Source organism: Eucyclogobius newberryi, unplaced genomic scaffold (assembly GCF_026437365.1).
Source record: "Eucyclogobius newberryi isolate DKJ021-1_F unplaced genomic scaffold, fEucNew1.0.hap1 SCAF_7, whole genome shotgun sequence".
In the NCBI taxonomy this organism is placed as follows: domain Eukaryota; kingdom Metazoa; phylum Chordata; class Actinopteri; order Gobiiformes; family Gobiidae; genus Eucyclogobius; species Eucyclogobius newberryi.
In genome coordinates this window covers 31,077,666-31,101,148 of record NW_027316389.1, presented here as the reverse complement: position 1 = coordinate 31,101,148, position 23,483 = coordinate 31,077,666, and the positions used below count along the sequence as shown (strand labels likewise).

At 40.8% G+C, this 23,483-nt stretch overlaps 1 protein-coding gene across 1 annotated transcript in view; it reads left to right on the top strand.

Annotated features, from left to right (window-relative positions):
* The window catches only part of tdrd12 (tudor domain containing 12), a 43,642-nt gene continuing 20,159 nt past the window's right edge, over positions 1-23,483 (top strand). Inside the window, exons 1-15 of the mRNA XM_072434440.1 lie at positions 1-58; positions 347-391; positions 3,791-3,961; positions 6,607-6,743; positions 8,827-8,946; positions 9,465-9,520; positions 9,605-9,690; positions 9,818-10,004; positions 10,070-10,125; positions 14,602-14,714; positions 15,367-15,426; positions 15,505-15,579; positions 15,980-16,040; positions 16,628-16,738; positions 18,526-18,711. Coding sequence (XP_072290541.1) covers positions 368-391; positions 3,791-3,961; positions 6,607-6,743; positions 8,827-8,946; positions 9,465-9,520; positions 9,605-9,690; positions 9,818-10,004; positions 10,070-10,125; positions 14,602-14,714; positions 15,367-15,426; positions 15,505-15,579; positions 15,980-16,040; positions 16,628-16,738; positions 18,526-18,711 — 1,443 coding nt within the window. The 5' untranslated portion in view covers positions 1-58; positions 347-367. The remainder of the gene's footprint in view (positions 59-346; positions 392-3,790; positions 3,962-6,606; positions 6,744-8,826; positions 8,947-9,464; positions 9,521-9,604; positions 9,691-9,817; positions 10,005-10,069; positions 10,126-14,601; positions 14,715-15,366; positions 15,427-15,504; positions 15,580-15,979; positions 16,041-16,627; positions 16,739-18,525; positions 18,712-23,483) is intronic.

Sequence of the window (23,483 nt, the reverse complement as noted above, 5' to 3'; positions counted from 1 at the left end):
ACTCACCCATCTGCTCCTCGTTAGCGCAGAACGGCCCCGACCACATGTTGCTCAAGAGGTTTGTTTTTTCACAACAATATAAACAAAACTGTAGAATTGGTGATCGAATTCGAGCAGAATCTGAGATTATATCACATTTAAACATGCATATTTGTCATTGAGATAATAAGTCCTGGTTTACATTTGCTGGTGAATAAAACAGGTAACTTGGCACGCTAGCTTCAGTTAGCATTTTGTTAGCGGTCAACGCCAGAGCAGGTGGAGAAAATTGGCGGTAGTGTTTTCCTCAGAGTTTTGAAGAACCTTTCGTTGAGAATATTTAACAAGGTTTTTCTTTATGTTACAGCCATTTGTACCAGAATCGAACATGCTGAAAATATCCATCTTGAAGGTAACATCAGGTCTTTGTATTTTTACATGGTGGTGATAAAATTGTTCTTTAGGGCAACACCAATTTGAGCTCCTTTCGTGTAATGCTACAAGTTTCTTCACTTATCATACAATTGTATGCTTGTGTTGGTACCACAACTACAGAGTTAAGTTAATGGACATGCAACCTAAACATAAACGTGAGCAGTACTTAGGGTTGCCAACTTGCTCAACCCCAAATGAGGGACACTTTCTTCCAGGTGGCTCCAACAGCTGACCAACAATAATGGAAATTGCAGGGTTTCATGAGCCATACCATAAACATACTAATTTCAGTGTAATTTGGGCAAACTACTACTGTACTTGCTTGGATGTATTGCTCATGTGAATAGTGAAGACAATTATTACAAGTTTCTCTCAAATGTCATGTTAGCATCAGACTATAACCATATGCCGCTGAAAAGCTTTAGGTTTTAACCAACCATTGTCAAACTACTACTGTATTGTCTTCTTGACTGTCTCTGTTGTTATCCTCAGTTGTCTGTGTCTTTGCAGTCTGTTTCATGGACCTCCTCTTACCCTGCAGTAAATGACAGAAACAAATCATTTTTAGTTTAAGAAATACTGCCCCTGACCTCTATGAGGTTATGTGTGGGGCATAAATAAGAATTTTAAATTAACAAAGTCAAAAGAAGACTCACCATCTAAGTTACTTCTTCCATGGATATTTCTTGCTACTCCTACTCAACCCTCCTCTCAGCACACATCAGCAGTCATCCACAAGAAGGATGCCCTTGCGCAGCAGCAGCTGGGTTTTTCTCCTCACGCCAAACTCCATTTTCCGTGCGCCTCGGTTTTACCTTCTCCTTGGCACGCGCGCCGTTTCTGTTTCCCTCTTTGGATATGAATAATACTTGATCGCTGGTGGTGGAAGTCAGAGAGCGAGGACAGGCGAGGTATTTCAGTTCAATCTAACCTTGGATTAGCGCGCAGCAGCCGCTGTTCGGCTGATTGGGTGAGACTCGAGTTTGTCACGGTAATTACAGGAAGTGGAGCTCTGAGATGCGCGTGGTAAATGTATCAGGCTGAGAAATAGATTTTCAAAGTTAGAGGGCCCCCCTGGCCCCTTATCTAAAAAGTTAGGGGCCCCCAAACAATTTCAGGGGCCCACAAGCGCGTGCGGCATCGCGGCGTCATAAGAACAAGATAAATGTGTTGTTTTAAACCTGGTTATTAGCATGTAAAACAATTTAAAGTACTTTTATCTTTTATTTGATATGAAGGAAGAGCACAAATACTGAATTCATATAAACCAGAAATCATGATCTTTCAATACTGTTTAATTCAATATAATGTTTCTTAGATACAAAATAAATACTGTATACAGCGTTTGACACAAGGAGATCTTGTGGAATATATAAAATCACAGCCTACAAAATAAACTACTAACATATACATTGCCCCGATGCTAACAACTCAACTCCAAAGGGGGCGGGCCCTTGGATACTTCGACATCGACACAGCTTTTGTTGCAAACAACTTTAAAAAGACTGAATTGTGGACTGAGAAGAGATTGACGCCCGCCAACCTAGATATCACTTTTGGGGCAAAATTAGACCAGGCATTTCCGAGTACAACCGAACGCGACCGCAAAGTGGCATGTCTGTCAAAACAAAACTTAAGCGATGAAAATGCCCCAAATATGGCCAAATTACTAGTTAAATCTTGATTTTTTTCGAGGAATTTCGATACAGGGGCACGGCGGGCCCCCTCCTAATTCAAACCCCGGGCCCGCCGGCGATTTGAGGGCTTACGGGCCCCCGTCTATTTTGCAGCCTGTGTATGCGTCAAGTTCAGTGACACTCAGTAACGGTTTCACACACACGCCAACAAGCAGCAGCAACTGTGTCCCATAGCAATGTTTGCTTTTAGCACGTTTACAGTGGCCAATTATTGGCCGGCGAGGCTGTGATTGGAATAATATGCACCCTTGTGGTGAGGGGGCCTATGTCTCCACAGACCTGACTTGTAACTTTTCTACTGAAGGGTCCGTCCCCTGCTTTTCCAATGGAAATATTTTTTGTGAAGAACATTCCCAAAAAAATTAACAATTGATCTATCACTGGAGATTATTCCAAAAGGAATCTTACCTGCTTTAAAGGCTATATAAAAGGTGCTCTTTTTCTAAATATGATTTTTGTTTGGTAGAATAGCACTTGTGGTAAATATTTATCATAGTTTTACTTCTGTCAAGTTGCAGTTTGTGAAGACATTTTGAAAAATAAAGTTTAAGTAAATTACATGAAGTGGAGCCAAGTTCTAAAACCCCATGTGAATCCCCCCAGAATCCAATGTGCCATTGTAAACCGAGATAATTTACACTTAACTGATATACTTTTCTGACCGTTTTAACAATTTTCTGCCCATGTCCAACCAGGAAGTAACATTATAAACTTACAAAAATCCTAAAACAAAAATGGTTAAACTGGGGACAAATAAGCAAAATGTAAAGTAAAACCTGAAATATAATTGTGTTCACTACGTTTTAGTGAAATATGTCATCTAACCTGTCTTATAAATGCCAACATTTCTCTTGCAGCTAATGACTGTTCAATACTGTTCATAATTGCAATGCAATTATGCAACTGCCCCTTTAGTTGTTTTGCAGTGCATAAAGCACGAGTAGCAATGTTCATCTATTGACCAACACAAGTCACAGAACTGCCCCACTGTCTGATATGCCAAATCTAATCCAAGTTATGCCTTTACTCGAAATGAGCTTTAACTTCCTGTTGTGAGTCTGAGATACGGAAGCCCAAAGACCAGTCGAGATCAACTTGTAATTCAATTAACTGGCTAAAGTGACCTTTTTACTTGAAATAATAAAAGATTGATGTTGTATGAAGACAACTTATTGCTCACCCTGAGTGCAACAGTCACCGTAACATTTTGATACTATGCGGCCACTTCTATTATAGTATAGTATTAAAGGTTGAATGGATGATTTTTTTGGCCCAAATCGGAGTCTTTTTTCCTCGTGGCGTGGACTGCCGATTAGTCCTGCCGATTAGTCCTGCCACGTATCAATCATAAAACTCACCTACCGCTCACCTGCAGCCGCGTGCGGCTCGTCCCACATTTCCGCGTGTCTAAGCACATTGATCTATCATAATATAGTTCCCTCAGTGTACGGGGCAAAATGAAGACGGAGAAAGACTGTTCGAGCTGCCTCAGAAGTAGACGGAAATCTACGGGAGACGAGAGATGCGATGCGCTAATAAACAAGCGCACGTGTGTGTTGTATCAGTCCGCACGGGGGAGTGCGCATGCGCACTTCCGCCTGCGTTCTCAAATCGCCGAAAAATCGTCCATTGTGCCTTTAAGTATTGTTGAATGCTTTTTACAATGCTGTTTTCTTCAGGTGGAAAGCCCTGCGTTCCTCTGGGGTCGTATTGTGGGGGCCACTGCAGGTGACGCGCAGTCCATGGGACAGTACGATCACATGAAAGCGGAAATTAACCTTTTCTACCATGACGTCACCCAGGACCAACACAAACTCGATCTCAATCACTCATCTTTTGAGAAAGGACAGGTGAGAAATAACCTTTCTATGGCTTGGATTTATGACCCAAACCACAGTCGCACTACATATAAGGTCAGGACATTTTATCCCTGCCCTTTCCAGTGTATACTGTCATTTTGTTCTTGACAGAATTTATGCTACCTAAAATATGTTGGCCATGAACATCTCCAGACAGCTTGTCCCACTGCGTTAAAGCTTAATATTGATGGGACTTATTAAAGGATTGAGATGGTCCTGGTTTTAACTCCTGGGGGGGTGTGGCCTTTCTGTGTAGAGTTTGCATGTTCTTGTGTCTGTGTAGGTTTCCCTTACCACCAAAAACATTTACTATAGGCTCCTCTCCTCTGGGGCCAAGACTCCCCTGAAAAAGAGAGGCTAAATCTCATTGGGACTTTCCTGGTTAAATAAAGATCAATAAACAAGTGAATGTTTCCTTCATGAAAAGTGCTTGTGTGCCCAAAATATGTGTGCATTCTGGTGCTGCAACGCCAACTTTGGCATTCCACGGGTTCATGCTCAAGGATGACGTGCTCTCCAATTAGCTCCCTTGGTCAGGCTGAGAAATAGATTTTCAAAGTTAGGGGCCAGGGGGGCCCCCTATCTAAAAAAGTTAGGGGCCCCCCAGCAATTTCAGGAGCCCACAAGCGCGCGCGGCATCGCAGCGTCATAAGAACAAGATAAATGTGTTGTTTTAAACCTCGTTATTAGCATAAAACAATTTAAAGTACTTTTATCTTTTATTTGATATGAAGGAAGAGCGCAAATACTGAATTCCTATAAACCAGAAATCATGATCTTTCAATACTGTTTAATTCAATATAATAATGTTAAAGTAAAGCGTTTGACATAAGGAGATCTTGTGGAATATATAAAATCACAGCCTACAAAATAAACTACTAACATATATACATTGCCCCCATGCTAACAACTCCAAAGGGCGGGGCCCTTGGATACTTCCACAGTGACACAGCTTTTGTTGAAACAACTTTAAAAAGACTGAATTGTGGACTGAGAAGAGATTGACGCCCGCCAACCTAGATATCACTTTTGGCGCAAAATTAGACCGGACATTTCCGAGTACAACCGAACGTGACCGAACGCAGCGGCCAATCAGATGCTTACTTTCATCGAAATTAGATCACGGACACCGCTCGGCCAATGAGAAGCGAGAATACTACGAAGTGGCATGTCTGTCAAAACAAAACTTAAGCGATGAAAATGCCCCAAATATGGCCAAATTACTAGTTAAATCTTGATTTTTTTCGAGGAATTTCTATACAGGGGCGCACGGCGGGCCCCTTCCTAATTCAAACCCCGGGCCCGCCGGCGATTTGAGGGCTTACGGGCCCCGGGCCCCCGTCTATTTCGCAGCCTGTTGGTGAGCTCATTTGGACGAATCCACTTACGGCACAGGCTTTTTAGGCGATAGTAGGTAGGGGACTCTCCTGCAGGAAAAGTGGGAGAACAAAACTGTAAGTTTCCAGGTAAATGGCAAATTTTACCAACAAGGTGGCTTTCAAACCCGGTGGCAGTGAGCTGTATTCTCCCATTGCTGTGTTCCAAAGCTTTTCCCGACAGGAGTGGCACAAGGCAACATGCTCACTCAGTCTCTTGCCATTTCAAGTATTTGCAATTTGCTCAAACCACAGCAAGTCATTCTCTTTATCCTCTCCACACTGGAGGAAGATTCGGCTCTATTGCATATGGTCTCCTCGCCATAGGTAGTAGATCCAGGTCACTGGCTTTCTCTGGCGGCTGGTGGAATTCTGTTGCCTCCCACTGAGGGCGCCTTGTAGCAACAGGGGTTGGTAGAGCGAAGGCTGGGACTGCTCATACTGGAGCTCTCAATCCCAGGTCCAGCTGATGAAGTGCAGTGAACCCCAGAGCCGGCGTAGCTCCTCAAGTAGACCCACCTTTCTTCTGCTGGCCTGCCATAAAGTCCCTCATCAGACCAAGGAGCTCACCCATAGGTTGTAGAGTAGCACCTCCGTCTTCATGAACTATCCTTTGGACAACAGCATCGACTGCATACTTCTCTTCCAAATTTCTTTGGGAACGGAGTGCTTTTCTCCTTCTTTGACTAGTCATCCCACTTCTGACAAAATTCATAATTTAACAACAGTTTTTAAATTATGAATTTTCTCAAAACCAAAAGAAAGTTTGAAGAGTGCTATACAAAGATATTGATGAATAATTTACAATATTTACATACAACAGCAGATAATAATAAACCACCATAATAAGCTCTCATATCTAAAATAAAATTACCGCAAAAATAGGCACCCTACACTGACGTCACTATCCTGCATGTGAAGACACTTAACCCGGAAGTGTGCGAGGCGGTCAGTTTGACAGTGGGAACGTCGAACTGGAGATGGATAGTGGCAAAATGTTTGTTACTGAATACAATTATGTACATGGATGATTCATCAGTATCAGTAGCCTAGTGTGCGCCCAAGAAAACTGGGATGGGATTTGGTGGTTAACACAGAGAACTGCGGAGACGGTCCAGGAAGGAAATTGATAAACTGTTTGGCAGGTACAGGGCTTAGGTCAGGCTACTCTGTCACAGTCATGCTTGGGGACACAACAACAATTTGAAATGTATATCCGATATCTACAAACTATATGAATAATCAAATGTGTTTTTCCAGGTCTGTGTGGTGTACTGGCCTGCTATAAAGTCATGGTGTCGGGCAAAGATGGAGGCAATCATCACAGACTCTGTGTCCAGTCAGGCTCGATGCTTCTTGGTTGACTACGGAGAACAGCTTGTAGTGTCCACAAACCAGTAAGATTACATTAGAATACAATATGTTCATTACTATTCCTTAGACTAATTTGATATGCTTCATATGACAAAGTGAAGGCTGGGGTGCTGCTTTAATAATATTCTGTACGGGTACAAACAAAATTTGCTCATTCACAGGAATAAAGTCTGGTTGCCCACCTTAACAGCAAACATTTTAATGTTTTTTATTACAAAAGAAATTGGAAAAATAAATCGACCAGTGCAGGGTTTAATTGGACCTAAATTATGACTGAAATTGGATCATTTTTATTGTCATTTATTTATTTTTGTGCTATGTGGAAGAAATTATGTGAAGCTTCGTCTTAAAGAAGCTCATTAGGCCCGAGCGCCACAAGCTGGCGAGAGGCCTGTTAATCTTGTAATGCCGTGCAAAGCACGGCTGTGAAAGTGCGCACATAGTGCGCACGAAATCGAGCGCAAAGCGCTGGCCCACTTCCAAACACTCACTAACGCACTCCTTCACTCACGCACGCCCCGTGCATACTAATTAGTAGTAGGAAAATGGAACATTACCGTTGTAAACGGGCGAAACCCGTGCAAAAGTGCGCACTAAATGAGCACTTTACATTCGCGGTCGTCATCCCCATATAAAGCACTCATTTGCAAGTAGCTCACGAATACGTTCCCCATATCTTGCATGTTCCGTGCATATAAGCATGTAATGCAAAAATTGAACATTATTACTGTATAGAGGGCCAAAAACACAAAGTGGGCGGAGCCCACTCAAAATTAACGAAAGTACCCGTCAGTGACCAGGGACCCACAAAAATGTATAGTTTATGATATTTGAAAAATGGGAAACATTGTTTTCGCATCGGAATATTATTCTTTCTTTGTTCTTTCTTTCTTTCTTTCTTCTCGGGACCAACCCCCCTATTTTTCACCCAGTGAACATTGACGAAAAGTCACAAAAATGTGCACACCTCTAAAAATCGTGCCTCTCTACATTCTGGCTATTTCCCTTTTCTAAAATAAAAAAAAATTGGCGCGTCAGCGCCCCCAAATGTACCAAAAATGCATTGAGATAGGAAATGACCCAAAGAAAATCTGATCGTAGAATCATGAAATTTGGCGCAGAGGTAGATGGTGACAAGAGAAGTAAAAAATATTATTACGGCAACGCCGTCCACCCAACCAAATGTCGGCCATATTGGTTCAAAAATGGCTAAGCATGACTCGGGAGTTTTTCCAAACGTCGTACTTTTACGAACTCCTCCCAGGGCGTTGGCTCTAAAAAGCTGAAATTAGGTGAAAATGGTACTGAGGAGTGGGACATCAAGTTATTCAAATTACATTGATACCTGTCACGGTCTCTGAGCGGCGAAGCCGCAAACTTTAGCTACAATTTCAGAAATCTCCCAAATTTAACATTCCTGCCGTTTGCGCAGATAAAGTCCGAATTGCGTCAAATTACAATCAGTTGTTAAACTCTTTGCCCTAAACCTACTTGAAGTGAAATTAATTAATTTGGTGCCACAGCGCCCCCTACAGATTTTATATGGAGGTTAAATGTTCAATTTTGCGAAATTATCTGAAATTTGACACAAAACTCAATTTTGGCATACCCATCAAAAAAGTAAATGAAACCCATGTCATAATTGTTACGGCTTTGCTGTAGCGATGACCGAAACCTCCCATGTTATTCCAATGGGGAAATCGCCAGAACATGTTTACACTTAATACTTTCACCAACTCCTCCCAGGGCGTCAGCCCTATCAACGTGAAATTTGGTGAGACTCATCTTCAGGTGTGGACCATCAAAAGTTATCCACATTTTTATTCAGAGTCACGGTGTCTGTGCGGCAAAGCCGCACATTTTGCCAAGAATTCAAAATAAAATTGCTTTTTGATGGTAAAACAAAGGGGAGAAGATATGACAGCGTCACAGATTCAGCAGTAGGCGTAATAAAAGGACAATTGGGGCGCGGAGCGATAATGGCGGCGCTCGCCATTCTCTTGCGGCGTGGCGAGGGCCGATCATTGCCGCTTGCGGCTATATTTTAACTTATTTCTGCATTTCAAGGGCTTTTTTGACGTAACATTCTTCATTGTTTGTTGTTAGGATTCGAGTGATCATGCCAGACTTCCTGCTGCTACCATTTTGGGTCCAGAGGTTCCATCTTTCAGGAATAAGACCAACACGACTTCAAGTGTGTGTGAATGAGGAAAATGCAAAGATGACGTGAGGCTCAACACAAAATGTATCTCAGTACCGTATACTGTAGAGCCTAGGTCACTAATACAACTCCAGTCCGTATCCGAACCCAAGTGCCGTCTCGTCCGGCCCGATCCACTGCCAGGAAACTCCTCTTCCACCCTCTCCTCTCCCTCTCTCTCTCCCTCCCCCTCCCCCTCTCACTCTTTCTTTCTCCCCCCTCACTCCCTTTACCACCTAGCTCGCTCCTAACACCAGCGCAGGAGGATTAGAATGCATCTCACATGAGGGCTCTCCTCTGCATGTTAAGCTTTAGAATGAGTGTTTTATTACAATACGACTCATGTTCAGCTCCTCTGCATAAAGGTGGAAAAGGTTTTGCCTGTAACACTGCTGCATTCAGTGAAGTTTTGTGCAGATGCTCTGATCAGTGCAAAAGCGGTTTTCTGCTTTACATGTCAGCTTTATATTCTACCTACACCTGTTGAGTGTTAAAAGCAATACAAAAATATAGGTTTTAAGGTTTATTTCTTATGTTTTTGTAGACCATCTTGTCACTGGGACAGCTCTGCTACACTTTACTTACATAATCTCCTTCAAGGTAAGAACATGTGATTAAACTAATATGCATTCTTATTTTAGCACTCTGCAACCAAGATATTTTGATATTTTTTTCCACTTAAAGGCTCCACTCAAACGGAAGCTGTGTTGTATGGAACAGAAGATGATTCAACATCAATCCAGCTCTATCTCATGTTTGGTACAGTTAAGGTGAAAAAACTGTAAAAATACAAAACTACTGCCTTATTCATATTACACAGTGCATACATTTTATGACACAAGTCTGCTAGTATGGACATGCAGTATGTATGTGTAAAATGCATTTTTTTCATTGTAGATTTGTGTGAATGACGAACTAGTGGCCAAAAAGTTTGCTTACTACAGCAAAGACCCAGCAGCGGCAGCAAGTGGCTTGGATGAGGAAGATCGAAAGCCAATGATGTTATCCTTCAACTTCACAAAGCAGGCTGTAAACTATTTAAAGCCTCTACCAAAGTCTGCTCCACAATCTCCGCCATCTGCAGGTAAAAGAGAAGAGCTGCATTTTGAATATGAAGCTGATATTTTTGAAATCTTTTATATTTAACAGCAACCTGCACAATGGATTCAATAGAGACATGCACTAGGCCAGCAGATGCATCTCAGGTGAGAATTACCCATGTTTTATACTTTCAGAAGGGCCCGACCAATATTTTTTGCCGATATGGACACTTGGATAACTATTAGCCAAACTCTGGCCAATATTATACATTGCTTTAAATCTTAAACTCTCTAGAATACAATCATATTGTCCAATTTACTGACCAATATTTAGCGCAGCTCCTTTTTTTGGTGCAGTAGTTTTCTTGTGTGTCTGAGACGCCGTAGTGCAGCTGAATGTAGCTCCAAAGTGACGCTCCTGTTTAGGTCTTCAACTATAGATTATTTTAGTAATTGAATAATCTTATTGATTTTTTTTTTTTTTTTGATTAATCAAGTAATCTTATTTTGTACATTCGTTAACTATTAAAAAACACATTTTTAAAATCAAGTTTTTAGTAATTAACAAATAGAGTTTCTGCTTAAAATAACACATTCTTAATTTCAGTTTGTCCCCAAAATGGCAACATTTCACTTCACCAGTACAAACTATTCTATTTGTATATAATGAATATATATAAAGGACTAATTTGTCACCAGACTGTAAACAGTTATTATAGCCTTAAAGTAAGAAACTTGTTTGTAAAACTGTATGTTGAGTGAGACGCCTCAGTGATCCCTGGTGTTTTGGGCTGTGGCTCTCCACGTTGTCATTTTTCGGCGTTGGTTTCGTGTGCCGTTCACTTTAGCCCAGTGTCATCGCGGCTGTTTCCATGGATGTAGAGGCTGTTTCAAAGCACAACAGAGGAGAGAGCGCTGTATTTTAAACTTACGATTGTGACTGTGATAGTGGAGCGGGGGGTCCAGGGTTGTAGGGCAGGGCTGGAGTTGCAGGGTGTCTGCGGAGTTGCAGTTCTACCGTATTTTCCGCACTATAAAGCGCACGTAAAAGTCTTTAACGTCCTCAAAAGCTGTCCGTGCGCTTAATAGTCTGGTGCGCTTAATATATGGTTTATTTCTGGTTGTGCTTACTGACCGCAAAGATATTTTGTGTGGTACATGGTGTATAAAGAAGATATGGGACACGAGACGCCGATGCGTGACTATATTTACAGTACTCCGGAACCGGAAGTCCCAACAACATATGTGCAAAGCATTCTGGGAACAGTAGTCTACCTGCACGCGGCGCACGCGAAACTTTGTCAAAACGTAAAGAACATTTTCAGTCAGACACAACGCAGACACCTACCGGTAAATGAAGGACCCCAAGATGGCTGCTGCCAAGAGACCATTTGAACTCTTATATTATTAGAAATGCGTTTATGCGGGCTAAATTATCAGTCAACTGTCGGAATCAAAAGGCCAGAGTTATCACTGAACTGCCGCGTGGGTCCGAGATGCGGGATCACATGACCAAAGAGATTTTTAGCACGGAGCACTATTGGCGCTTTGGCTGCTTTTACCATTATGCGCCCCAGCAGACATTAAACCGGGACACGGGACGTAAACAATCGGGGCTGTCCCAGGTAAATCGGGAGTCTGGTCATAGCTGTGCGGGATGTACTTCGGCGCATTTGAAGGATTTGATGACGAGGAATGAACTGAAAAAGTGAGTGTATTGTGTTGTATTTTACGTGTTGCAACTGAACGAGGTTGGTAGTTGTTGTGGATATGCTAACTGTCTTTTAGCAATATCAGACAGTGTTGTATTTTACGTGTTGCAACTGAACGAGGCTGGGAGTTGTTGTGAATACGCTAACGTGTCTTTTAGCGGTAGCAGAGTGTGTTCTGTGTTTGTATTTTACATGTTTACAAGTGATCTTGACTGAGAATTGATTTGGATATGCTAACATGTCTGTTAGCGATAGCAGAGTGTGTTTTGATGTTGAACAATGTTGATCTGAATGAGTAACGCGTTTCATAAAGCTCAACTGACTCTGACTTATCCGTCTGTTTTGTTTATCTTATGCGCTTAATAATCCGGTGCGCCTTTTCGTGCGCATAATACGGTACTCCTTTCTCTGACTGAGGCAGCACTGGATTTAAATACTCTGAACTTACGTGCAGACGTTATCAAAACCATTAAGCCTCATTTTCTCTGCAAAATAAGATGTTTTTACAGGCCCATGACCCGTTTACATCGCTTTTTAACGTGTGAAGACCGTGCCTTCTGTGGCTGCCGTGAGAAACCATTTGGCTCAGTCTGAGCACGTCACTTCACATGGCTGGTAGTGGGGATGCGTACTGGTACGACGGACCGAACCGGACTTGTAAAAACGTTTCGGTCCAAAAAAAAAACAAAACCCCGGTGAATCGGTTCTGGACTCGTGGGTTCTTGTCTGGGTCTTTGGTGTGGGTGTGAATATGAATGAAATAGCTTAAGTGTTATGTTGTGGTGTGATGTATTTGGCATTAAGTAAATACAAAGTCAATTATTGCTTAATTGCTGCATTCATTAATTGGAGTTTATATTTTGTAATAGTATTTTGTATTCATATTCTACAGTTGTCAAATATGGTCTGGTGTTTAATGCTTCTAATATGATGTATTATTTGATGTGTTGTGTAAAATATTTTTATATTCTTTTTTTGATACTGCTAAGTTGATTGCTTTATAGTGGTTCTAGTTGACTTTTATGCTAGTTTTTGTAACACAGTTTTACACTGTTAATTATTTACACTGGTGTATTGTCTGATTGAAGGGTTTTACCTGACTTTTTTTTAAGGGTTTTACCTGACTTAATAGCCATTAATGCCAATGGCTCTGCAAAATTAATGAGTGGAAATGTATCTAAAGGCAAAACATTGTATCAGATGAAACCGCTGCTTTGACCGCTTGACCCAGACTGACTCTGTCAACAACACTCGACATGCTCTTGTTCAGAAGTTGTTCCTCAAGTGAAACACATGAATTTGTGTTAACTGTTAAAGGCGCAATGGACGATTTTTCGGCGATTTGAGAACGCAGGCGGAAGTGCGCATGCTTCTGAGTCAGCTCGAACAGTCTTTCGCCGTCTTCATTTTGCCCCGTACACTGAGGGAACTATATTATGATATATCAATGCGCTTAGACACGCGGAAATGTGGGACGAGCCACACGCGGCTGCAGGTGATCGGTAGGTGCGTTTTATGATTGATACGTGGCAGGACTAATCGGCAGTCCACGCCACGAGGAAATGAGACTCAGATTTATGCCAAAAAAAATCGTCCATTCAACCTTCAAGCTATAGTTTAGCTGCTAGCTAGTAGCTTGTGATTTGTAAGATGTAACTTCTGTTAAAAACACTGCATAAACCAGGCAACTTAATTTAGCCAAGTAGCTTGTGTTATGCTGTTATAACATTATGCTAATATGGCATGGGTTTAGGCCCGGACTCATTAGGTCTGGACCTGAACCTAAACCTAAGCCTTTGGATTTGAATCTGAACCCGAACGTGGGTTTAGGTATGCATCCCCAGCTGGTAGATGACACATTTGGCTAAAATCATAATACTACTATATTATGTTTTTAACTAAAAGACTAGCGGGTGAGCTCGTAGTTCTAGGCATGTTTAGAGAAACTCGTGCCTGCTCTGGGAGCAGGTGAGGTGTGAGCAGGAGCAGACGGTGATTACGTCGGGACCAAATCAATGCGCATTTTAACCAAGAGGATTTCATAAGGAGCTTTAAAGACACTACTGCAATTCAGAACAGAGCATCTACCTCAAGACAAATGTGATGACGATGTAAAGTGATCAGTGCCAACCTCTAAAATAAATGCGTGAGGAATTATCTCCCAACTCTCCTAAATGATCAGTTGAGACAAGTTTCCTCCAAATAACTTCAATGTAAGAGATTTGAAGAGGGAAAGATGAGGTCTGAAAAGACAATCTGAGGAGTCTCTTTAGTCTAAAGTAAATAAAATGGCAAATTCACAGAATGGAAAAGTATAAAGGCTGATTTTACTCTGAATAAAAAAAATCAAGCTCATTCAAAATACTGTTTTACTACAATCAAACTCATTCATGAAGAAATTTGTCTAAAGTCCTATGGCGCACCAGCGGACCGCGAGCGTGCCACGAGCCCCCCGGTTCAAAAGACAACTGGCGTGTCACTATTGTGCACTACATGTGTAAATGTCTCATATTACAATGTGGGCACCTGTGGTTTATCATCAGGTGCGGCCCGTATAAGTACAATTTCTGTTTTCTTTGTAAATTTATTGTGCGGAGCACATACAGGAGCGCTGTATAGCCCAAAAAGAACGGTATTTATTTTACATTACTTAATATCTGCAGTTATATTGACACCTCCAACATCCTTATATTGGTACCCCAATGTCCTTAACGGTCGGGCCTTAATATGTACAGTATACTATATAGTAAAAACAACATTAAGTGTGGTTAAGCCGTCTACCTTTTCAAAATATAGCCAATTTATTTTTAGATTTTTACTGCTAGACATTTTGTTCAGCAGTATTGTCTCCATTCTCTCACCCAGATCCAGACTGGTAGAAATGTGACTTAGTGTATAAAAATGTTATGATAAAATGTGTTTTTCTCAGACTTTAACTGAAATGGCTAATGCTGAAAAAGACAGCTTTACAGATGTGACCGAAGCAGAACTACTCTTTGACAGCCCATCAGATAAAAGTTCAGTTGCTTGTGCTGCCGAAAGGTAAATTGTACATGTATAACCACCTTTAGGCTTCCCTGTTCACTCACTTGCATGTTGTGCTTTTATGGTTCAGTCACTGTTCAGAAGAGACAGAATCCTCTCTGGCTGCAGCTCTGACCAGAAATCTTAGCTTATTTAAGTGAGTGCTTCTATTCCATAATATTGAGTGTTTGTTTATTATAATAATGACGTGGTGTTCCTTTTAGGTTTTTAAAGTTTTTGAACCCCCACTCAATCAATCACACGGCTAGTGTAAGTGTGATGGGTCATGGTCCTGTGTCTCTTTATTTTTATGTACTTCTTCCTTCATAAATTACAACGCTACATCCTGTGAGTACAAATGACACAATTTGATTTGATTAAACTGGCCTTTTCCTTTACAGAGCTTTAATCGAGAGGACAAACTTAAAAACCCAGAAGACACTTCTGCAGCCACTGAAACTTGCACACCTTCCCAGTATGGAAATGGTTATTTTGAGGAAAATATTACATAATGTTTAAACAATAAGGAATTAATCATTTATTTTACAGTGAACCTTTACTTGTAAATGATGTAAAATTAAGTGTAAGGTGAGAATAGCTGATATATTAAATTACATATTAGTTAAGTCCTTTTTCACAATCTTTACATGCATTATAAACACTTTTGCAGAGGAAACAATGACTCTCTACTTGAGCTTGAGTTTCAGCATCTTAGGAATGATACCAAAAGGTATTTTTTAATGAAACCCCTTACAAGTATTCCTGGTTAATTCTTAAAGAATATATTGAGTTTGTTTCTCTTCAGCAGTGAGAGCAGTAGCTTGTGTGGGTCTGAAACAATGGAGAAGTCCTGGAGAAGTGAGGATCACTGGGCCTGTTCACGGTGAATATAGCTCTAAAATACTTTCATATCCTGGCAAGCCAGTGTCTGTGATCATTCTCGCAGCAAATTCGTTCTTTTTTTTCTGCCAGTCCAATCACAGACGCTTATTTCCTTTCAAGCACATCACTCCCACATTTAAGCATTGTTTTTGCTTGTATTGCCAATTTGCCTGAAATGCATTGTTTCTCAGTCCTTTTTTCCTTCCTTAAATTTTTTATTTTAATTTTTTTTCTTCAGTTTTTCATTCTATTATCTGACTGGTTTAGCCGGTCAATCTTACCTATTGGGATTCTTAATAAAGGATAGCATGTATCTTTGCTGGCGGAGCTATAGAATGTACTTTTTCATTCGAAGATATATTTGTATGCAATATGAATTCTTGGCTAATGACTGTTTCCAGGCTTTTGGAGTGGTTGAACCCAGATCCCCTAAATCATGATGTTGAGGCAGAAGAAGCGGCAGTATGTGTTTGTTTGTTTTTTAAATAATTTGCAAAGCTATGTAATTGGAAACGATATTAACAAAATAATCACTACTGTTGAAAAGCATTTTCTTTTTCTACTTCCTTTTGTCCTATTTCAATTTAATAATTGCTATATATTTTGGTCAGCCCAAATAAAAACTTTGTACATATGGAAAACAAATGGTAACGTTACATTGTGGTTTGAAATATGCAACATATACAAATGGATTAATTGTAGTTTCCAAACAAGTGTGATTGTAATACTTTCATTTTAGCTTCTTAATTACAGTTTAGAATGTTGTGCTGTCATCTGAAACACAGCAATTATCTCATAGGCCAATGGTATTTTATACAGATGGAGGGCAGCGGAAATCAAAATAGTAAAAATTGAGATTTTTGTTGTAATACAAATAAATATGACTGGTCTTTAAAATATTTCTAGATTTACCTTGTATATATTTCATGACAAAATACAATGTTATCTATAAGGAAATTTGGCTCTCGTGGAGTATAACATCACAACCGAGAACGCCAATTGCCTTATCTTGGTCATGTTCTTTATTTTATATATTTATATTTTGTCAGGTTGCACCAGCAGTGGATCCAGAGAAAGACTTGCACCTGGTTCACTCTGTGCTTCCCCTGCAGCCATGTCAAAGCCTGGACAATGCACCCGTCACTGATCATCTCCGCCGGGTAAACAAATGCTTGCATTAGTTGTCTTCTTTTTAATTTTTTTAAAGTAAGTTTTTAAGGTGCTTGTGGTCCTTGTGTTCATCTTTAAATACTTTGAGTGGCATTATTTAGCACAACAGCTAAATGTTTTTTTTAATATTCAATCTACAAAAGAATGATCTGTCAATAAACATTAAGAACAGAGGTGTCCAAGCATTTTTCCCTAAGAGCCATATCTTTGAAAGGGCCACCATGCCTTTTAATTAAGCTTGGGACATTAATTTTAGGTTTGAATAGCAATACAATGTTATTGTATTGAGGTTGTAGAGGTGGTATTACTTTAGAATTACTTCAATTTGCAGTAAAAACTACATTATTGTATAATCATTTGGGCCAATTAAACTTTAGGTCATTTGGCTCCCAGGCCAGCGTCTGGACATGCCTGATTTAGAATAATAATAGAATAATCACTAGAGTACACAAAAGTATAATCTCCCTTTTGTATTGTAAACTAGAATTTAATATTTATTTATTTGGCCAGGACAGTGCATGTTAAAGGTCCCATAACATGCAAAATCGACTTTTCAGAGCTTTTAACCTTCTTACATTGCTATTTGTGCTTCATATATGTACCCAGAGTGTTTTTTTGATTGATTCCCACAGTGTTTAGCTATATTACAGACTATCTCCTTTCCTCGAATCTCCAAACTGACGGGGGTGTCTACAAGACCGCGTCATACCCACAGGCACGCGTCATCATCCCCCCTCTCCAGCCGCCTCCCGCCCCCTTCCCCCCGGCTCCGCGCTGCTCGTGTCTCCATACAAGCCCGGAGTTTTTCTGCTTCGATTTACAACAAAACACGGCTCAAAGAGGCCCAAAACTTCATTAATGATATCGCACTCTTTACTATTATCACAATGGTGAAGGTTGATGTGGCAGTTGATGCAGCAACCGGGAAAATAAACGGAGAGAAGTTCTATCCGATACCGAAAAACCAGAAAATAAGAGCACGATGGACATAAGACTTATATATATATATATATATATCTATATCTATATCTATATATATATATATATATATATATATATCTATATCTATCTATATCTATCTATATCTATATATCTATATATATCTATATCTATATCTATATATCTATATATCTATATATCTATATATCTATCTATATCGATCTATATATATCTATGGATGGATGGATGGATGGATAGATCTGTTCAGCGCACGCTGTAGAATAAACACCAGATTTATTTAGTCTCAAAGTAGTGTTGATCTGAAGTTCTATCGTTTCTCACTCACGGGTTGGGCGGGGGAGCCAGATCGCTCTTCGCAAGGGTGGGGGCGAATATCAAACCAAGCCGTTTGCATTTCCGGGTTGGTGAGGGGGTCCAAGGTCTGGGTGATATTTCTAAACTATTATGTTAAGGGTGTTGCACAACACTTATTATTATCAATTATACACTTAGGATAGACTACGAAACGTGAAAAAAAGCATGTTATGGCACCTTTAATGAACATCCATGAAACGCATGATATAAACGCCGGATTAGCTGTAGATTAATTTTCATCTGTTGTCCCGCATTCACTCTCATTCATACAAACACAAGTTTAACAATGCTTTCACAGAGTAGTGTTAAACTTTGGGAGTTTTAGTGTTTTGGAATTTCAGGACAGTCGGGTGTATAGAGCAGAAACGGGTATGAACAACAAACAAACACTGGTCTAAAATTAGAACCTTGAAACAAACATTTCTTCTATTCCTTGTCTCCTTATAAATGCGTCTGTCCACAGCTCATCCAGAGGAAATGGCTTTACTCTCTTTCCGCTGCTGACCGGTACAGCTGGCCGTCCGTGGCTTGTGGATGTAACAGTCTGATCGTGTCTCCAAACGCTGACCAACCAATCAGCTACCTCCCCCCTTTCCTCACTCATGTCCTGCACAACTCCCTTTTCTCCTCCCTCACCTCTAGCACTGGGGTGAGTAGGACTGACATTTGGCCTCTTTTAAAGAGTTAATGCGTTACATTTTCTGGCTTGGCGCGAACTTAAGGCTGCAAGATTACAGTGAAATAGAAAATGCAATTTGAATGGCTGCAATTATGAAGGTATATCTTCAAATTACTAAACTTAGCAGGGGTGCTGTGTTTGAAACTCCTAAACTGTTTGTAAATTGATTTGATTCTTGTATAAGCTAGCAAGAATCTGTTCATATTTTAATCATTTCTTAAAAGTGAATGCTCCGAAATATTGGAATCAAAATGGTTTATTGCCATTTGTCAATTAACAGGGTTCACAAACATAGGAACTTGTCCTGGTGATTCGGTGTAACACAAACATCAAACACTGAACAATTAATTCAAAAACAATGGACAATGAATATCTACCGGATATTAAAAATAGGTAAACTAGCGATACTGCAATTATCGATTATATTGTGTATAATAACTCTCGATATATATCATAAAAGGCTCCACGACAGACTGTCGTGCTGGCCCTTTAAGGGGCGGAGCCTAGAGCACCGTTGAGCGATGTGTGCTAGGTCCGAGAGGAGAGCTAAAGAAGAGTTCGCCATCAAAGTTTTGATAGGTTTACCGTTTAAATTAGCAGTTTGTTTGCCTCAGTAGGGATGCGTACCGTTCCGCAGGACCGGATCCGGACTTGTAAAAACGTTTCGGTTCAGGTCCAAAAAACCCGAAACACCGGTGATTCGGTTCTGGACTCATTAAAAATCTACCACTCACATTCTATATCCTTTACGTTCTAGAATCCAAACCATCTTAAACCTTCCATAGATCGCAAAATTCGCGCTAGAAAAGACGTAAACTCTGACATCACTGTCACTCTAGCGCCCGGAGCCATCAGTGACGCACGCGTCTTCCCCGCGGCAGAAGTTGAAGCCGGCGCAATGAGTTTAAAGACGCGAGAGACCGAACATTGAGGCAGCAACTTGTATCACTGACTTTATTTGGACCGCTTTAAGCCGCCGCGTGCGTCGCCGCTTGTGTCGCTCCGTGAGTTAGTTTAAGACGCTTGTTAAAGGAGCGGGTTGTGCTTTGGTTTGGGTGTAAATATTGTAACTTCTCCCTCAGGTCAGTAATGCTGGTTTAGTGCTCACAAGTTGTCACTTTATTTCTTGAACAGAGATGGTTAATGTTGGCCGTAACCACGGTGATGGAACAGGAAAATCAAAAACTACCTCGTCTCCTGAGCCAGGCTGAGAAATAGATTTTCAAAGTGGCCCCCCCAAACAATTTCAGGGGCCCACAAGCGTGCGCGGCATCGCGGCGTCATAAGAACAAGATAAATGTGGTGTTTTAAACCTGGTTATTAGCATGTAAAACAATTTAAAGTACTTTTATCTGTTATGAATATGAAGAGCACAAATACTGAATCATATAAACCAGAGATCATGATCTTTAAAACTTTTTAATTCAATTTAATGTTTCTTATATACAAAATAAATACTGTTTACAGCATTTGACACAAGGAGATCTTGTGAAATACCCTAAATCACGTCCTACAAAATAAACTACTAACATATATACATTGCCCCGAAAATTAGACCGAACATTTCCGAGGACACATGAACGCAACACGAACGCAGCACGCAGCTCGCACCGCTCGGCCAATGAGAAGCGAGAAGACGTGCGAAGTGGGCATGTCTGTCAAAACGAAACTTAAGCGATGAAAATGCCCCGAATATGGCCAAATTACTAGTTAAATCTCGTTTTTTTTTTTTGAGGAGGGGCATGGTGGGCCCCCTCCTATTTCAAACCACGGGCCCGCCGGAGATTCAACTGCTTGCGGACCCCGGGCCCCTGTCTATTTCGCAGCCTGTGAGCCCACTCTTAGCTCCGCCCCAGAGACCGCACTAGAGACTAGGGTCGCTACAATATGAATGAAATAACTGTTATGTTGTGATGTAGCATTTATTTAGGTGGGTTAATGTGCAATATACATATTTATACATCTAAGTAAATACTAAGTCAAAGTAATATTGTTTAATTGCTGGTTTCATTAATTGGAGCTTATATTTTGCAATTGTATTTGTATTCTACAGTTGTTAAATATGGTCTTGTGTTTAATGCTGTTAATATGATGTATTGTGTGTAGTGTAAAATATTTTCATATTCTATTTTTGATACTGCTAAGTTGATTGATTTATAGTGGTTCTAGTTGACAGTTTTTGAAGGTTTTTACCTGACTTTGATGCCAATGGATCTGCAAAATTAAAGAGTGGAAATGTATCTAAAGGCATTAAACTTCAAGTGTGGGGAACAGCCCAGTCAAACCAGTAACACACTTGACAAACATAGTATCAGCAGAAACAGCTGCCCCAATACCAATACTCAACTTGCTCTTGTTCGGGAGTTGTTCCTCTAGTAAAACACATGAATGTGTGTCGGTGTAATCCCTCATTCGTCCAGGCGTGTTCCATAGTAGAAAAAGCTTCAGTTGTAGTCATCTGGACTCAGTTTGAAAAAGTAGACGTTTCGACTCTCATCCAAGAGTCATTGTCAATAAAAGAATTTAGGTCGAGAACTCCGATATTAATACTATTCTGTGGTAAGACCCGCCCATTGGGAGGAGCCTTCCTGAAGTAGAAAGAGTTGTTTGTTTCAACAGAAACTCCCCCCTTGTATCTACCGAGCTAGCCTATTCAGAATCTTAATGGGCTATTAGAAACCTCTTTGTCTTTGTGAGATCCTGGCTCAACCACCCTGAGTACCTGATTAGCATCTGAATGTCCTCTACCTTTCCAGGGGTTCAGTAACCCATTATAAATAACAGGAAGATTAAACCTTAGCCCTCCATTTCTGTTTAAAGAAGGTCTTTCTTTTTTTAACAAAAATAGCTTCCTTAACTCCTCTTTCAAACCATCTTTTCTCCCTGCTTAAAACCTTCACCTCACCGTCTTCAAACGAGTGATTAGAGGCTTCAAGATGGAGATCTGTTGGACATCTGTCTGAACACCACTTACTTTCAATTCCGGGGACAATTTTACAGACAGATTCATGGCTGTGCCATGGGCTCGCCCGTCTCTCCCATAGTGGCCAACCTGTACATGGAGCACTTTGAGAAGAAGGCACTGTCCTCATTCTCAGGCATAGCCCCAAAACTGTGGCTCCGCTATGTCGATGATACTTTTGTAACAATTAAGAAACAAGAGCTGGAAACCTTCTCTGATCACATCAATGCTGTGGACCCACATATTAGGTTTACAAGAGAAGACGCTAAGGAGAATCGCTTGGCCTTTCTTGATTGTTCCACGATCAGAGGAGAGGACGGGAAACTCCAAATAGAAGTATATAGGAAACCTACACACACGGACCAGTATCTGCTCTTTGGTTCCAACCACCCACTACAGCACAAGCTGCGGGTGATCAGAACCTTACAACACAGAGCTCAAGGTGTGCCCACCAGCTCAGAGGGCAAGAAGAAAGAGGAAAAACATGTCCGAAATGCCCTCTCAGCCTGTGGTTACCCCGCTTGGGCTCTCAACAGAGTGAAGAGAACCAAGAAGCAGGACAAAAGGGAAACTGAACAGAGAAGGAAGGGTGTCTCTATCCCTTATGTGTCTGGCCTCTCGGAAAAACTGCAGAGAATTTTTAGACAACACGAAGTCCCTGTTTATTTTAAACCAGGAAACACTTTAAGACAAAAACTGGTTCACCCAAAGGACAAGTTGCCGACTCAAAAACAGAGCAATGTAGTTTATTCGATCCAATGCAGTGAAGAAAGTTGTAAAGAACGTTACATAGGTGAGACGAAACAGCCTTTACACAAGAGGCTTTATCAGCACAGAAGAAATACTAGTTCAGGACCTCAGAGTGCCGTGCATCTCCATCTTGAAGCCTCTAATCACTCGTTTGAAGACGGTGAGGTGAAGGTTTTAAGCAGGGAGAAAAGATGGTTTGAAAGAGGAGTTAAGGAAGCTATTTTTGTTAAAAAAGAAAGACCTTCTTTAAACAGAAATGGAGGGCTAAGGTTTAATCTTCCTGTTATTTATAATGGGTTACTGAACCCCTGGAAAGGTAGAGGACATTCAGATGCTAATCAGGTACTCAGGGTGGTTGAGCCAGGGTCTCACAAAGACAAAGAGGTTTCTAATAGCCCATTAAGATTCTGAATAGGCTAGCTCGGTAGATACAAGGGGGGAGTTTCTGTTGAAACAAACAACTCTTTCTACTTCAGGAAGGCTCCTCCCAATGGGCGGGTCTTACCACAGAATAGTATTAATATCGGAGTTCTCGACCTAAATTCTTTTATTGACAATGACTCTTGGATGAGAGTCGAAACGTCTACTTTTTCAAACTGAGTCCAGATGACTACAACTGAAGCTTTTTCTACTACATGAATGTGTGTTAGCTAGCTAGTAGCTTGTGATTTGTAAGTTGTAACTTCTGTTAATAAACAGTGAATAAACCAGATAAATTGAGTTTATTTCAATTTGCAGTTAAGCCTTGTGTTTGATAGTCGTCCATGTTCATGTGTCTTCAACTTAATTTGAGCCAAGTAGCTTGTGTTATGCTGTTATAACATTATGCAAAAATGGCATGAGTTCAGCCGGACTCATTAGGTCCGGACCTGAACCTAAACCTCTGGATTCGAATCCGGACTTGAACCTGAACGTGGGTTTAGGTATGCAGTGATCCCTCGCTATATCGCGATTCACTTTTCGCGGACTCGCTGCTTCGCGGATTTTCCAAATGCTTGGGCCTGTAAAAAGGTTTTGTTCCTTGCTTTCA